Source organism: Podarcis liolepis (assembly GCF_965112155.1).
Source record: "Podarcis liolepis genome assembly, chromosome: 13".
Lineage (NCBI taxonomy): Eukaryota > Metazoa > Chordata > Lepidosauria > Squamata > Lacertidae > Podarcis > Podarcis liolepis.
This window is the reverse complement of record NC_139573.1, coordinates 909,954-926,000: the sequence shown is the minus strand read 5'-3', so window position 1 is coordinate 926,000 and position 16,047 is coordinate 909,954. Positions and strand designations below refer to the sequence as shown.

Here is a 16,047-nt window from a genome sequence, read left to right as displayed (position 1 = left end):
CCATTTTTTCCTCTCCCCTCCCCCTAATTTCTTTTTGATAAGAGGTGGTGGTGGAGTGGAGTGGTTACAGTTCCTTGGAGGTTTTTAAGCAGAGGTTGGGGGCCCCTCTGCCAGCTGAGATTCCTGCATTGCAAGTAGGGGGTTGGGCTGGATGACCCCTGGGGGTCCCTTCCAGCTCTCCAATCCTATAAACACTTGCTCCCCCCCCCGCATCTCCCCCATTCAGTTCCTCCTCCTTGACCTCCCCACCCTCACCATTCAAGTCCCCATGAGTTCCATCTGCAGCTCCTGCACTGCATGGGGTTGGGCTGGATGACCTCTGGGGGTCCCTTCCAGCTGCAGGTCACTTCAAACCCACTTATTCTACCCCCTTACAAAGCCACATTCAACCCATTTTCCCCGCACCCCTCCCCCTAATTTCTTTTTGATAAGAGGCGGTGGTGGAGTGGAGTGGTTACAGCGGAAGGGTCTCCCTTGGGAGGGGTGGGCTCTCCTCCCTTGGAGGTTTTTAAGCAGACCAGCGGAGATGCCTGCATTGCATGCAGGGGTTGGGCTGGATGACCCCTGGGGGTCCCTGCCAACTCTACCATTCTCTGTTTCTATGATTGCTGGACTAAGAGCCGGGAGAGGCCTGGGTTCGAATCCCTGGGTGACCCTGAGGAGCCAGTCCCTGCCTCTCACAGCCTCGTCAACCTCACAGGGTTGTTTGGGGAATTAAACGAGGAAGCGGGAGAACCCTGTGATGCCCCCTGGAGATCTTTGGGGAGAGCAGGTGGGGGTCCCAGTGCAATGAATAAATATCCCACACAGCAACCCAGATCAAAACCCTGTCAAAAAATAAAATAAAAATCAATTTCCCCCCCAAATTCACCACCCAGCCAGCAAAACCTCAGAATGTCCAGGAAAATGCTTGGGGGCTGCGTAAGTATCTCACTGGCCCACCCCCCATTTGTGGTGCCAGGCAGGCCAGAACCTTTCTATGGGGTGGCAGAGGAAGTGGGGCTCTGACCGAAGCAGAAGGAAGAAGGTCTGCAAGAGGGAGCTTGTGGGGCTGCCCTATAGTCGCTTTTAGGCAATAAACCGAGTCTCTCTTCCCTGGGTGCCAGAGGCTGCTGTAGGTTTGGGAATGGGCTTGCAGGGGTGTAGGAGAAGCCCAGAATCGGGACTCATTTTGCTCAAGAGAAAACTCAGGACAGAGACAGCTGCCAAGATGGTCGTAGTGTTTTTATTTCCTATCAAAAGTAGAATGCAAAATACTCTCCCCGCAAACACACACGTATAGAAATAGTTATATATATACAAATATAAATCAGATTTCTGTACAGAAAAGTGAAAAAATAACCTCTAGGAATAGAATTCGATATCTCTGTATAAATACTGGTTTTTGAGGCAGCGCAAGGGGGCAGGGGGCAGGCGTGACCTCTAAGTGCAACACAGAGAATAGCCGTGGGGCAATTGGTCAATCCTCCTTCTCAGACGCCCTGGGGAGCCTCTCACAATAGACGGATGCTCCTGACTCAGCTACAATCATCAGGCACCTGAATCTCAAGGTGACTCCCAGGCCCCAATTAAATATCTAAACGCTGGCACTTTTACTTCTTGAGGAGGGGGGCGCTCAGAACTGACTTGCTCCCAAAACGCTTCCAGTTTGCTCTCTTTCAGCGCCAACGCTGCACAAAACCACCTTTCCTTTGGGATGTCCTTCCCCACCTATGTGGGGGGTGCCCTCTACCTCCCCCCCCCAATTTGTACCAAGCTCAGCCTTCAAGGGCCCTCGCTGGGGATCCCCGCAGCCGCCCGGCTCAGCAGATCCAGAGGGGATAATCCACTTGGAGGGCAGCCAAGGCCTCTGGGCAAAACATTGCGTCTGCTGGGCTCAGCAATCCCAGTGCCATTTTTACGATTAACTGGAAGCTGTCCTGAGAAATCACAAGGACGGGGGGGGGGGACTCGGGCCAGAGAGCCATTAAGCAGAAATGGAGGGGGGGGGACCCTCAGGCTGGCAAAGGCTGCTGGCAGAGCGCCATTCACAGCAGCTTCTGGGCCCGTGTGGGTCACGGCAAGCTTGCCTCAAAACTTTGCAGATTTTCCGAAAGAGAGGCCTCTGTTTTTTGCTTGGAGAAGCCCCCGTGGCTCTTGGGGGTCTGGCCAAAAGGGCTCCTTCTGTGTGCCAGAGATTGCAGAATCTGTAGCATCTCAAAGGTCTCCGTGTCAGGAAAACTGGGCCGTGCGAAGGCCAAGCGTGTTTGGGTTTGAAAGAAAGTTGGAGATTACTTTTGGGAGCGCTTGGAGATGTGTGCAGTTTTCTTAGCCCTTTCCAGAGCAAGAAGGAACGGCAGTGCGCGGTTTGCCCCACCTGCCCCACGGGAGAGATGCTGCCCTTCCTCAGGGGGGCACAAGAGGAGGAGGAGGGGAAGGCTGCCCACAGCTCCCTCATCATCATCACCCCAACAACGTATTTCATTAAACTCAAACAGTAAGCCAAACATATATTAAGCCTCTCTGTTAAAACATACTTCATGACAAATGTCCATCTCAGCAGTGCAGAAGGAAAATGGACGTATTCAAAGTGCTAATCTGCAGCCCCCACCCATCCACATCCGATGGGGGGAGGACACACAACCCTCATCCCCTCTCCACTCCAAACACATACAGACATACTTAATAATAGTAATAATAAAGAGAGAAGGCAGAGATGCCTGCTCTACTCCGACGTAAACATCAAGGGAAGCCACTAGCCCTGACTGGGCAGGGTTCCAGTCCAGTGTGAGGTAGGGGGCACACATCATCCGGGGATTTCTTGGCAGCGCCACAGCCCCACCCCATCCGAGGGTGAGCAAGGGGGCTCAGTTGCCCGCCAGCAAGGAAGACTCTGGTGGAGGCAGAAGCGGTTGTGCAGACATCGTGGCTGGAGCCTCGTCTTTCTGAAGAGGGGATCTCTTCTGCCCCAGGGGGCAGAGGGGGCAGCCTCTTCCCAGCCGAAAGACCAACTGAGGCTTCTTCCCTGGGGGGTGAGAGGGCACTGTGCCTGGTGCTACCACTCAGCATCGGGGTGGAGGGAGGTCACAGCTGACGACAGGACTCTCTTTGGGGGTGGGGGAATGTAGAGGGAGGGGAACAGAAAGGGAGGAAAAACTTCTTCTGGCTCCTGAGAGATTCTGGCTGAAGGAGGAGGGGGCACTCAGGGCTCCATCACCTGCCCCATGAACAGGATGGTGCCTGGAAAGGAGAGAAAGAGACGTGTTGCAGGAATTTATGTATAGGTTGGGGGGGGGGTTGCCCCTCCAGCAGATATTCTGCACCTGCAGCCCACTACCAAAACCAGCACAATCACTTTGGTGACTTGTCCCAACAAAACACTTGGTCACAGTTTCTTCCTGTCTATTCAAAGGGCCTCTGCTGCACAATACCAAATGTAAGAATTCAGTGATCAATGGATCTCTGTACTGGCTCACTGGAAAAACTTCAGAAATTCATCTAGACCTGTGAGCTCAGCTCCTCAGCAGCCCCTCTGCCTGAGTGATAATCCCTGGCATCCTGATACCTGAGTGCCAGACAGGTAGCCATTCCAGAAATAACAAACCCAGATGAAGACAAAAGGGTGTGATTAATTTGGCTGGGAAACAGGGAAATGTAAAGATCTCTTTTGTTCCACTTGATGGGTGTTTGGTGGAGGGCAGGGGGAACCATGGGGCAGGGTCCAGGACGCTCAGATTCCTGCCACCAGACCTCCCCCCCTTTCATGATGTATGAGTGATGTAGTTTTGGGGGGGGTGTAATATGGGGATCAGAACTAATAAAAGTTTGGGTTCTCTTTCTTGGGGGGCTTCCATCTTGTTCCACCTGGTGGCAGGTGGGAGTCCTGTGGCGACAGTCTTCAATCAAGACCAAGCCAACTGGCTGCTGTTTTGCTCTGGGATTCCCGGCTGGGGTCCTTGCTTTTTGTCCAAGGGAGCCCTCAGATTTCTTCGTTAACAGAAGCAGGGATGCGGTTAGGGATTAGGCACCAGGTTTCTAAATAGATCAAATTTCAAGGGGCTGTCTGGATGCACAAATTTCAGGGGGTAGGACTAGATGAGCCCTGGGGTCCCCTTCCAGCTCCACAATCCTACGATTCTGTGCTGTCCTCTGGAACAGGGCCTGGGAGAGATCCGGGTTCAGTTCCCGCAATGAAGCTCCTGCCTCTCAGCCTAAGTCGCCTCACAGGGTTGTTGGAATCATAGAGTTGGAAGAGACCCTGAGGGTCATCCAGCCCAGCCCCCGCAAGGCAGGAATGGGCAGCTGTGCCAGACGGGATTCGAACCCGCAACCTTGGCGTTATCAGCACCACACTCTAACCAACTGAGCTGAACAGGCTGAGGATAGAAAGGGAGAGAGGGAGGGCCGTGGGTGCGCAGGAAAAGGTGGGATATAAAATGCATTGATGGCGAAATAATATAGTTGGGTTCAAAGGTCACTCCTGCCTTGGAGGAAAAAAATAAAATAAGGCTCCGTGGTCCCAGAGGCAGCCACCAGGAGGCAGCCTTGCACCGTTCCCAAGCGCAGCCTTGCTCTGTTTACAGGGTTTGTCACCCGGAAGGTGGAGCAAATTTGTTCTCTGCAGAAGCCAAACCACAAATTGCAAGGAAGGAGATTTCGAGTCAACATCAGGAAAACCATCCTGAAGGCAAGAGTCGTTTTACAGTGGGACGGACGCCCTCGGAAGGTGTGGGGCTCTCCTTCCTTGGAGGCTTTTAAGGAGAGGTTGGGTGGCCATCAGAATCAGGGATTCTTGAGCTGCAATTTCTGCCTTGCCGGGGGTTGGGCTAGATGACCCTTAGGGGTCCCTTCCAACTCTACAATTCTGTGAAAAGCGCTCTTACCGGTTGGGTTGTGTCGCACAAGGAAGAGGAAGGGCCTGTCCATCACAAACTCCAGGGGGGCCATTCGGGCGTAGATGATGACAGCTGAGGAAAGGAAACAGGATTCTTATTGCATCTTACTTTCTCTTTCTCTTTAGTTTTCGTTCTGATTGATATGTTGCTTTTTTATTATTCTGTTTAGCTTAGTTTGTATTTTACTGTATAGTATGTTGATGCAGGTGGCGCTGTGGTCTAAACCACAGAGCCTCTTGGGCTTGCCGATCGGAAGGTCGGCGGTTCGAATCCCCACGACGGGGTGACCTCCCGTTGCTCCTGCCAACCTAGCAGTTCAAAAGCATGTCAAAGTGCAAGTAGATAAATAGGTACCACTCCGGCGGGAAGGTAAATGGATTAATATAATAAGATTTTTAGAAAGGAAGAGGCGTTTGAGGGCTGCATTGATGAGAGGAACTGGAGGTGGCCCAGAGGACAGCCCAGGAATTGAGCTGTCTGTTTGGGGTCACCCCAGGAAAGAGATGTGGTGGGGGGGGGGTATCTGGATGAAACCTCCAAAGACCCCCTAAGCAATAGGGCCAACGGTCATCTGCTCTGCTTCTGGGGAAAGGGGAGAGGTTAACAAGGGCATTTTCTGCCACAGCTATTTGGGATGATGCAAGAAATGAGGTTCCATCTTTGGTCACCTGCTCCAGGTGTCTTTTGGATACAACCCTCCCCCCCCCAGGCTTTCCCCGGCCATTAAAGATGGGCCTGGCCTGCTTGGCGTTCCGTCACCTTGTCTTTTTGGTACTTCCCGATGTTATCTGACACACTGACAGCATTACTGCATACCTGAATTTTATTGCTCACCGGTTTTTATATTAAGCAGTTCAGAACATTTCTGAAGGGGACGTAAGCTGATCAAAGCTCTGATAAGCAGGTTCAAAACTCCCCCCCCAAAAAAATACAACTTCAGGAAGGAGAAGTGGGTCACCCATTCCCAGCAACGGCGGCCCTCACCTGTGGCAGAGGAGGCCTCCGTCCCGCTCTCATTCACGTCGATCTTCACCTTCTGCAGGGCCTGAGCCACGAAGAGGGATTCTTGGTCTGCAAAGGGGGACAAGGCAGTGAGCAGGGAAAGGGGCCCACAGAAAGGGGGCAGGAGGGCCATTGGCTGCCTCATTCTCAGCTAGGATGTCTGAGAGTTTTCAAACAGAGGTCAGATGGGCGCCTGCAAGGGCTTCTCTCGCTGCAGTTCCTGCATCCCATGTGGGGTTGGGCTGGATGACCACTGGGGGGCCCATCCAACCCTACAATTCTATGAGTCGTTTGAGGTTTCTAAGCAGAGGTGGGAAGCACATCTGCCAGGGATTCTGTTGCTGTGATTCCCGTGTTGCTGCTGGGGTTGGACTAGACAGCCCTTCGGAACCCTTTCAAACTCTACAATGCTAAAAGCAAGAGGGGCATCAATATAGCCCCCGCCGCGTCCTCTGCAACAGTGCAATATATTTTTATTTGGAGTGTGGAAGGAGAAAACAGCTCTCCGATCGGGTGGCTGCTTCTGCAGCACACCCCTAAAAACCTTCCCACCCCAAAATGCTGTTTGACTTTCCTGTGTCTTTTGGGAGCGGGCTGCGGCCAGGCCAAGGCCCTCGGCACATGCTCAACAGCACCTTCCTCTTTGTTATTACTTTAATAAGAGCTTGCTCGGCATCCTGCTCTCACAGGGGCCAACCAGCTTCCCAAAGGAGAATTTCCCAGCACAAAAGCAGCTCTCCCTTCCTGTGGTTTGCAGTATCTGGGATTCAGAAGCATCGCTGCCTTAACTCTGAAACACGTTCTCACATACTGCAGTTGGGGAGCTACAGCCAGGCACCCTGGGGGGCAGACGACCAGAAGGGTCTTCACACAGGCGTCAGAAGGGACTGACCTGACAGGCTGCTGAAGTTGGCTTTTCTTGCATCAAACATGTCCCTCATCCCCAGGGTCTCCAGGGGCCCCCGGAGGTCAGCTTCGCTCTCCAAGGAGAATCTGCAGAAAAAGGAAGGCGAGAGGTGAGGGTGTGTGTGTGTCACAGTCCAGGCAGCCACCAGCTCCACACCACGGCTGGGAGATGTGGCAGGATCTGCACCCAAATCACAACTTGCCTGATTGCTAGATAGTCACGGACAGGGGATTCCAGAATTTCATATTCTCTAAACTTTTGTGGTTTGTAGTAAAAAGTTAATCTTTACTTCTCCCTGTCACTGCACACACTTCTTACCTATAATGGGGTAAGATGTCTGTAAGCTTCCCTCCAGAATAATAATAATAATAATAATAATAATAATAATAATAATAATAATAATTTATTATTTATACCCCGCCCATCTGGCTGGGTTTCCCAGAAAACACACTCCATTTTGAACTGGGCTGTAGAGTTTTGTAATGTTTAGGTATTACCGCCTCTTTGATTTTCACCACTGTAACTGTTGAAACTGGCAAGACTTTTAATGTGAGTAAACCCTACGTTTTTCTGGCTTACTGAAACAGTCTGGAGAGTGATTTCCTTGTTAAGAGGGAAACATAAACGGGAGAAGATAATCCAAGTTTGCATCCTTAGGTATCATAATTGTTCCAAGAGGTTTGATAGACTTCTCCCAAGAGCTTCTACAGATAAGCTGCGTACGGGTGGAGATTTTACTCTGCTGTAATAAATACTTGCATTCTAGTGAGGGAGAGGAAGGATAATTAATAAACTACCCACCCCTGCTCATCTAAATCCATCCAACAGAAGAGATGGGGGCCTGGCGTGGACCCAGGGGAGTCTTGGCTCCCCACATCCCCACCTGCCCTCCTCAGGTGAAGTGTTGAGGCACCTACTTGGGTAGGACCAGGAGTCTTGTCACTTCTGTCATGTTCCTCTTCCATTCGGCCACCAGCTGGGAGTCGATGATGTTGGTCAGGGCAGAGAGCGGGGTGTCCAGCTCAAAGGGGGCGGCAATGAGCATGCTGAGAGTACCCCCCTGGTAGGGCAGCTCGATGACATCGTACTCCACTCCTGTGGGGCTGGAGAATTCGCCTGCAGAGGACAGGACAGGAGGGCGTAAGAACAGAAGGAGAGACTGCTGGGTCAGGCCAAAGGGGGGCCACCTCCTCCAGCACCCTGTCCTCACAGGGGCCAGATACCCCTAAGAAATCTAGGACTCTAGATAGACTGCGCCTGGACCTGGAGGTTCCATGAGAGGAGCCCAGCTGCTGGATCAGCCCATGGCCTGTCTAGTCCTGCCTCCCGTTCTCACAGTGGCAAACCCAACAAACGGGACCTGAGCACAAGAGCAAGTCTTCCCTCCTGAGCAGCTGGGATTCAGAAGCGTCCCTGATGCAGAGCATCACCATCCTGACTAGTAGCCGTTGCATAACGGTCTCTGGCAAACAAGCAGCCTGAGAAGCAGCAACGGCTTTATGTTGCTTACAAGTTTAATTACAAGAAGAAACGCGTCCAGAGCACGTCCCTCCCGCCTGCTCTCATTAACAGTAGTTGCTCAGTCTGACTCATTCTTCCACCAGGAAGAACGCCAAAACCCCGCCTTTCTTCTCCTTCCCTTCCCTTGTTCTCTGAGCTTCTCTGTCTCCTAGTTTGGGGACTGAACGGCTGGCCTGTCTTCTCCCCAATCCCCGAAGACACAGCCTCAGGCTTATCTGCTAGTTGCCTGGCAGCGCTCCTGTCGACTTCTAACTCTCCCTCTCCTTGGGAGCTAACAGCTTCTTCCCTGGGAGGGAGGGGGCCGGGCTGTGCTCTCTAAACTCAGCTCCTTGCTCGCTTAGTTCAATTTCTGAGGCTGCGCTCTTGGGGCCCACGTTCCTGACACATTGATGACCTCATTCTCCAGGAGGAGGAGGAAGAGGAAGACCCCTTCCCACCCCACCTCTCGGCAAGCCCCTGCTCACCGTAGTTGCACTTTGCCGTCTGCTCCATCATGGGGACGGAGAGGGTGCTGCCGTCCAGCTTGTGGAAGAGGCGCTCCCTGGTGGCCGCCTCTGGGAAGGGCAGGTTCCAGAGGCCCTTGAAGTGGATGGCGTTCACCAGGACCAGGCGGGTCATGTGGTCGAGGGTCCCCTCGGGCAGGAAGTCCTGGATCATCCCTGGGGGAAGGCATGCATTCTGTCAGATTTGCACACCGCCCTTCGCCCACAAAGCTCAGGGCGGTTCATAGCGTAAAAGACACAAGGTGCATAATGAAAATAATAACTGGATAGATGGCAGGCATCTCTTGCACCCCATGAACGCATCCCTTGCAGGCAGAGATTGTGCAGGGACACATTTAATGACCTTTGGAACATGTTTATGGAAACCATAGAGACCCATGAATCAACATATACTGGAGGGAAACAATAAATTTATCCACATATATATAGTTCTGTAACTTTGATTATATATTTTTTTGTTGTTGTTATTTTGTTCCTGTTGCTTTCCTCTGTTTTTATTACTTTTCCTCTTTTCTTCCCTTATTTATTTCAGCTCCCTGCAATACTCTCGAACATTGTGTGGGAAATTCTTTTTTAATTTCATTTTTCATTTTTTACAAATATTTTAGTCAGGGGGGAAAAAACTTTACAAATCTAATTTACCTTTCCCTCAACTTTCCTCCCTCTCCCTTCTGCAGTTCATATATTTTTATTATTGCATATCCCATTCAAATACATTTATAAATTTTCCCTCATCCTTCCCTTTATTATCTCTTACTGCGCATGTTTATATCAACCTCACTAATGTTTTACTTGGTTTACAATGTGTCCTCAAATAATCAATAAATAACCCTTTCTGGCAAGTGGGCTGGATCCTGCGTTGTCCCCCCCCCCCCATGGGCCTGCCTACCTGTCAATCATCGTGACTGTCGGGCGGCCCAGTTCCCCCCTTGCCTTGCAGTGCTGCCAAGGGAGAGACTCACCTTTCGTGTGGTCCTGCACCCAGCTGTTGATGATCCTGCGCGCTTCCTCGCTCTCCGTGAAGTTCACCTGCTTGACCGTCTGGCGGAAGACCCGGTGGAAGTGAGGCATGAACCCCGGGCTGAGCTCTAGGTCTCTCTGCACAAAGAGGGCATCAGCCGTGTCCACTACGTCTTTGTTCCTGGGGTCCGTCAGCGCCTTCTGCAACCAGCGCAGGGCTCTGGGGGTGCCCCACTCTGCAGGGAGGAAGCTCCCAGCGAGGGCGGGAGATTATTAGTCATAAATAATAATAAATATTTATTTATACCCTGCTCTTCCCGGTTCAGAAAACTGGGCTCAGGGCAGCTAGCAACAAATTTAAAACACTTAATTGATGCAACAAAAAACAGCATAAAATACAGTTGTTGTTGTTGTTGTTGTTTAGTCGTTTAGTTGTGTCCGACTCTTCGTGACCCCATGGACCAGAGCACGCCAGGCACTCCTGTCTTTCACTGCCTCAGAATTCAAAAATCAATTTAGGGAGGAAATCCATCCAATAAACATTAGATGATCACCAGGGCTAGCTGGCTAAATTAGTCCTATTTGGACCAGCGAGGAGACCAGGGGAGAATTAGCTGTGGGGTCTCAGAGCGGGTAATCTTCATAAAAAGGGAAGGAAGGGGAATGAAAGATCAGGCTAAGTTCAAATTGAAAGCCAGGTGGAATAGCTCGGTCTTACAGGCCCTGCGGAAGGAGGTTAAATCCTGCAGGGTCCTGGTCTCCTGGGACAGAGCATTCCACCAGGTTGGAGCCACCACTGAGAAGGCCCTGGCCCTGGTGGAGGATAGTCTGACTTCTTTAGGGCCCGGGATCCTTAAACTATGGTTCTTCATGGACCTTAAGGTCCTCTGCGGGGCAGACCAGGAGAGGCGGTCCCGTAAATACGAGCATTCCCCCCTTTTCTCTCTCTCCATTTCTTCCACTTTTTCATTGTCCACTGCAGCTCGTTTCTCAATGCACCATCCACCCAAACCAATGGATTCACATGACAAGGAGGGTGATCCTCGAAGGCATTACTTGGCAGGGTGAGGCTGACGACTGGAATGTCAGAACTGAAGGTTATAACTGGTTCAAGAGGAACAGACCAAACAGGAAGGGAGGAGCAGCAGCAGTGTATATAAAGGATGTGTACACTTGTGGAGAAATCCACGACTGGGAGCATGGAAGGCAGGTTGAGAGTACAGTGGTGCCCCGCAAGACGAATGCCTTGCAAGACGGAAAACTCGCTAGACAAAAGAGTTTTCCGTTTTGGAGGTGCTTCGCAAAACGAATTTCCTATGGGCTTGCTTCGCAAGACGACAATGTCTTGCGAGTTCCTGCTGGTTTTTTCCCTCCCCCCCTTTTTCTAAGCCGCTAAGCCGTTTATCAGCTGATCCGATCAGCAGATAAGCCGCTAAAAGCCGCTAATAGCGCTAATCCGTCAATGGGCTTGCTTCGCAAGATGAAAAAAAACGCTAGACGAAGAGAATCACAGAACGGATTCTTTTCGTCTTGCGAGGCACCACTGTATAGGGGTATAAATTTCAGGAGAGAAAAACAACAGGGACCTTACTGTGGGTGTCTGCTAGAGACTGCCAAGCCTGAAGACCTGAGTGATACCTTCCTAGAGCAGACTACCCAAGATTCAAAAAGGAGAGATATAGTAGTCATGGGAGACTTCGATGACCCCATTATCTGTTGGGACTCCCAACTTTGCTAAGAATATACGGTCCAAAAATTCCCCAGTCGCTCGCTGGCCATTTCATTTCCCAGAAGGTGGAAGAAGCAACAAGGAGACCATCTATCTTGGATCTGGTCCTCACCAACAGGGAAGAACTGATTGATGAAGTGGAAGCACCAGGAAACTTGGCAGAAAGTGATCGTGTTCTCCTGGGTTTCAGGATACAGAAGTAAGGGAAAGCTGAGCGTAGTCAGACACACACGCACTCTGGGCTTTAAGAAGGCCAATTTCGAAAAGCTGAAGGAGCTACTAGGTGAGATCCCATGGTCAGAAACACTCAAAGAGAAGGGAGTCCAAGATGGAAGGGAGTTTCTAAAAGGAGAAATGCTGAAGGGCCAAAGGCACACAATGCCAACAAGAAAGAAAAGTGGGAGGCATCTAAGGAAAGTGGTGTAGGAGCTTAAAGGATTAAAGTTTTCTACCCCGCTTCTCTCTCTCTCTCTCTCTCCACACCCCCCATCTCTTCCCACCTCTCTTCTCCCCCAACCTTATGCTGTAAAGGTAAAGGGACCCCTGACCATTAGGTCCAGTTGCGGCCAACTCTGGGGTTGTGGCGCTCATCTCGCTTTATTGGCCGAGGGAGCCGGCGTACAGCTTCCGGCTCATGTGGCCAGCATGACTAAGCCGCTTCTGGCGAACCAGAGCAGTGCAGGAAAGGCTGTTTACCTTCCCGCCAGAGTGGTACCTATTTATCTACTTGCACTTTGACGTGCTTTCGAACTGCTAGGTTGGCAGGAGCAGGGACTGAGCAACAGGAGCTCACCCCGTCGCGGGGATTCGAACCGCCGACCTTCTGATCGGCAAGTCCTAGGCTCTGTGGTTTAACCCACAGCACCACCCGCGCCCCATACCTTATGCTGTATACAGCATCAAAGTCTCACATTGAATATAACTGATCTATAGAAAGGACTTTATGATCTGAAAATGCACAAAAGTTTGTACTTTTGTAACCCAAGAAAATCTTTTTTTTTAAAGGGACAAATGTAAGGTTCTACACTTAGGCAGGAAGAACCAGCTACATAATTGTAAGATGGGGGGGGGGGCACCTGGCTTACTAGTAGTACATGTGAAAGAGATCAGGGGTCTTAGTGGTCCACAAGCTGAACAGGAGTCCGCAGTGTGATGCAGCAGCAAAAAAGGCTAACGCTATTCTAGGCTGCATCCACAGAAGTCTAGTGTCTGGATCAAGGGAAGAAATAGTCCCACTCTATTTTGCCTTGGTCAGACTGCAACTGGAGTCCTGTGTCCATTTCTGAGCACCGCAGTTTAAAGGATATTGACCAGCTGGAAGGTGTGCAGAGAAGGTTTGACCAAGAGCACCAAGGATCTGGAAATTAAGCCTGATGAGGAATGGTTGAAGGAGCTGGGCATGTTTAGCCTGGAGAAGAGGCGCTATGAGGGCCAACATCCGATATCTTCAGGGCTGCCACGTGAAAGATGGAGCAAGCATGTTTCCTGCTTCTCCAAAGGGCAGGACTCGAATCCAGGGCTTGATATTGCAAGGAAGGAGATTCGGACTCCCTTGGGAGATGGTGGGCTCTCCTTCCTTGGAGGTTTTTAAGCAGAGGTTGGAAGGCCATCAGTCTTGGCTGCTTGAGCTGAGATCCCTGCATTGCAGGGGGTTGGACTAGATGACTCTACGATTCTATGGTCTGAATGCATGAGTCGCCCCAGTTGCATAAGAGGTAGTTAAAAACAACAACTAATTCCCCAATTAAAACAAAACAAAACATGAATGTTGACACAGTGGGTAACTCCCCCTGTATCACCAGCTCAGCTAGCGAAGATTTGGGGTTTATTTTGGTGCTTTGACGGGATAGCTGAGAGGAGAGCAGCCCATGACAGACTCTGGCTCTGTTAGGAAGAGGCAGGGAGCTCAAGGGGGCCAAGGAAAAGAGGGGGCCCACTCACCCCTCAGTTCCTCCCCGCAAGGCGGACCCCTGAATATCACTGCAACACCAGGGATGGGGAGGCAGCAGCCTTCCTTGCATGGGGTGGGGGGCAGTTCGGGGACCTGGAGAACAGCATCGCAACCCAGCTTGGCCACCGCTGGGGTGTCAGGGAAATAGCTGGGGGTTCTCCCCACATATTTCTTGCCTGGGTGGGCTGGCTTGCTCCGGCTAGTGGTGGGGTCTGTCCTGCGGGCTTCTCCAGCCCCCTAAGGGGATGCATCCTGCACCTCAAGCGGCCGTCAAGTGGATGCCGGCGAGGAGGAACTTTGCTGCCCCCCTCACGTTTCCCTTGTTGCAGCAAAGCCAGGACAAAGTGTCGGAGGCTTCCCTGAGCCGCTGCGCCCCCTCAGCCCCCTCTCAAGCCCCCCACTCGGGCTGCGGACTCACCGTCGAGGCTGAAGGCCATGCTGTCCTGGATCTGTCTCCGCGTCTCGCCGGCGGCGGCCATCTGCAGCATGGCCAGGACGGAGGCGACGCCGTAGGGAGAGAAGACCACGTTGCGCTCGCCGGAGGCGGCGGCCACCTCGCGGAAGACGCGCACGCCGAAGTCGGTGGAGAGGCTGGCCACGCGGGAGACCCCCGGCCGGGCGAGGGGCGCCGGGGACGCCCAAGAGAGGGCCACCAGCCCCGCCAGGGTGACAGCCCAGACCAGGCTCCGGGAGGCGCCGGGGATCGTGCTCGACGGCAGAGGCATCCTAGGAAGGGGAGGAGAAGGCGGTGAGAGAGGAGACCCCCGACGACAGGAAGGCGCACGACTCGGCCGTCTGGGAATCGGGGTAGGGCGAGAGCCAGGCTTGGAGAGGGGTCTCCCTTCCCCGGGGGCGCCCTCGTCCAGATGCGCAGCTCGTCCCCCGCCCCAGGGCCGCTTTCGGGGCTCTTCCCGGTCCCGATCCCCCTCCGGAGGAAGCCTGAAGCCCCTGCAACGCGGGAAGGCAGGCGCGGCGGGTACGAGACCCTGCTTGGACACGCGTCCGCCTCTCCCGACGTGCGTTGCAGCCCGCAGGACTGCCCAGCGCCCAGCGAGCGAGCGAGCAGCTTGGGTTCCTTTCCTACCTGCTTCTTTTCTCTCTCTGTCTGGCGGGAGCGACTCCTGCTCGGCGCTGCAGCTTTTGTGGCTGGGGCTGCCGGCCGAGGTCTGCTTTTATGCGCGCCCGCCCAGCCGCGGGCCAGGAAGCCGCGATGAAGTCACCGGCCGGCCCCGCCGCTCCCCTCCCTCGTCGCGATGAGCAACGCCCGCAAACAACTCCCGCCGCCTCGCTGCGCCCTTGTCGCGGGAGTGGGGCGGCGGAGGGGCGCGGAGAGGCTGAGTCACGCCCCGGCGGCGGAGCGCGGAGGGGGCTTGGCTGCCCAGGTGTGGCCCCTCCTGCTGCCCCCCAACCCCATCCCTGCCCCAGGACCAGGAGTCCTCCAGAAGTGGGGGGAGAGAGAGAATGACAGAACTGTAGAGTTGCACGGGACCCTCAAGGATCGTCTAGCCTGACCCCCTGCAATGCAGGAATCTCAGCCCTTGGCTGCAGAACTGGAGCTCCCTCCTTCTCCTGTGGCTTCAGAAATATTGCCACCTCCCACAACATACAGCCACTGACAACCCTCTCCTCCTCCATGAATTTGCCTAACCCTCTTTTAAAGCCACCAAGGTTGGTGGCCAAACCTGCCTCCTGTGGCAGGGAGTTCCGCAAGTTAACCATTTCTTTTATCCATCCTGAATCTCCCAAATTCCACTTCCTTGAATGGCCATGAATTCTAGTGCTGCAAGAGGAGAAAAACCTTCCTCCATCAACCTTCTCCATGCCATGTAGCATTTTATAAACTTTTATCATGTCTTATATTACTTACCTTTTCTCTAAACTACCCCCCCCCCCACTGCACCCTTCCCTCCAAGAGGAATCGCTTCATCCCCTCCATCTTTTCGGTTGCTTTTCTTTGAACCTTTCCCAACTCTGCAATATCCTTTTCCCAGTGAGGCGACCTGAACTGGACACACAGCACTCCAAACAGGGCCACACCACAGATTAGTATTTTGGCCTTGTGATACTGCCGGTTTTGTTGTCCATTCCTTAAGATCCTTAGTGTGGGAATCTGCCTTGTCCACAGGGGCCACACTCTGGGTCAACGTCTTCGGAGCGCTCTCTACTGTGACCCCCAAGGTCTCCCTCCTGGCCCACAGACCCCACGAGGGCACAGGTGGAATGAAGATTCCTTCTCCCTCCATGAACTGCATTGGCCATTTTCATTTGCCGTTTTGCCTCCCACTCACTCAGTTTGGAGAGGTCCTTTTGGAGCTCTTCACAGTCTCTTAATATTTTTTGCAGCCACAAACAATTTAGTCTCATCAGCAAACCCGGCCGCTTCACTGCTTGCCCTTAACTCTGAATCGTTTTATCGATGATCAAGTTAAAATCAGTAGGGGTTCTTGGGGGACTCAACTTTCTACATCTCTCTGGCTCTGTCTGGAGAGTTGTCCATTTATTCCTACACTCTGTTTCCTGGTTGCTTAACCGTTTTAATGCTCCCTGGGGTTTCCCTGAACACCCACAAACCCGTATCCATTTCCATGGCTTATTTTTTC

At 52.6% G+C, this 16,047-nt stretch overlaps 1 protein-coding gene across 1 annotated transcript; it reads right to left on the bottom strand.

Annotated features, from left to right (window-relative positions):
• Nucleotides 1-1,206: 1,206 nt before the first annotated feature.
• SERPINE1 (serpin family E member 1) lies at nucleotides 1,207-14,687 on the bottom strand. Its single transcript, XM_083472857.1, has 9 exons — nucleotides 14,532-14,687; nucleotides 13,866-14,173; nucleotides 9,770-10,003; nucleotides 8,769-8,963; nucleotides 7,701-7,899; nucleotides 6,769-6,869; nucleotides 5,859-5,945; nucleotides 4,863-4,946; nucleotides 1,207-3,219 (listed from the first exon to the last, which is right to left on the bottom strand). The coding sequence occupies exons 2-9, from the start codon at nucleotides 14,170-14,172 to the stop codon at nucleotides 3,182-3,184; spliced, it is 1,245 nt and encodes a 414-aa protein (XP_083328983.1). The 5' UTR covers nucleotide 14,173; nucleotides 14,532-14,687; the 3' UTR covers nucleotides 1,207-3,181.
• Nucleotides 14,688-16,047: the final 1,360 nt, after the last annotated feature.

Bases quoted from the DNA above. Each gene is read 5' to 3' on its own strand.
- SERPINE1 (XM_083472857.1), bottom strand. From the start codon at position 14,172: ATGCCTCTGCCGTCGAGCACGATCCCCGGCGCCTCCCGGAGCCTGGTC. The intron at 10,004-13,865 runs GTGAGTCCGCAG...TCCTCCCTGCAG, and splicing joins CATGGCCTTCAGCCTCGACG to AGTGGGGCACCCCCAGAGCC. The intron at 7,900-8,768 runs GTGAGCAGGGGC...TGTCCTCTGCAG, and splicing joins GACGGCAAAGTGCAACTACG to GCGAATTCTCCAGCCCCACA.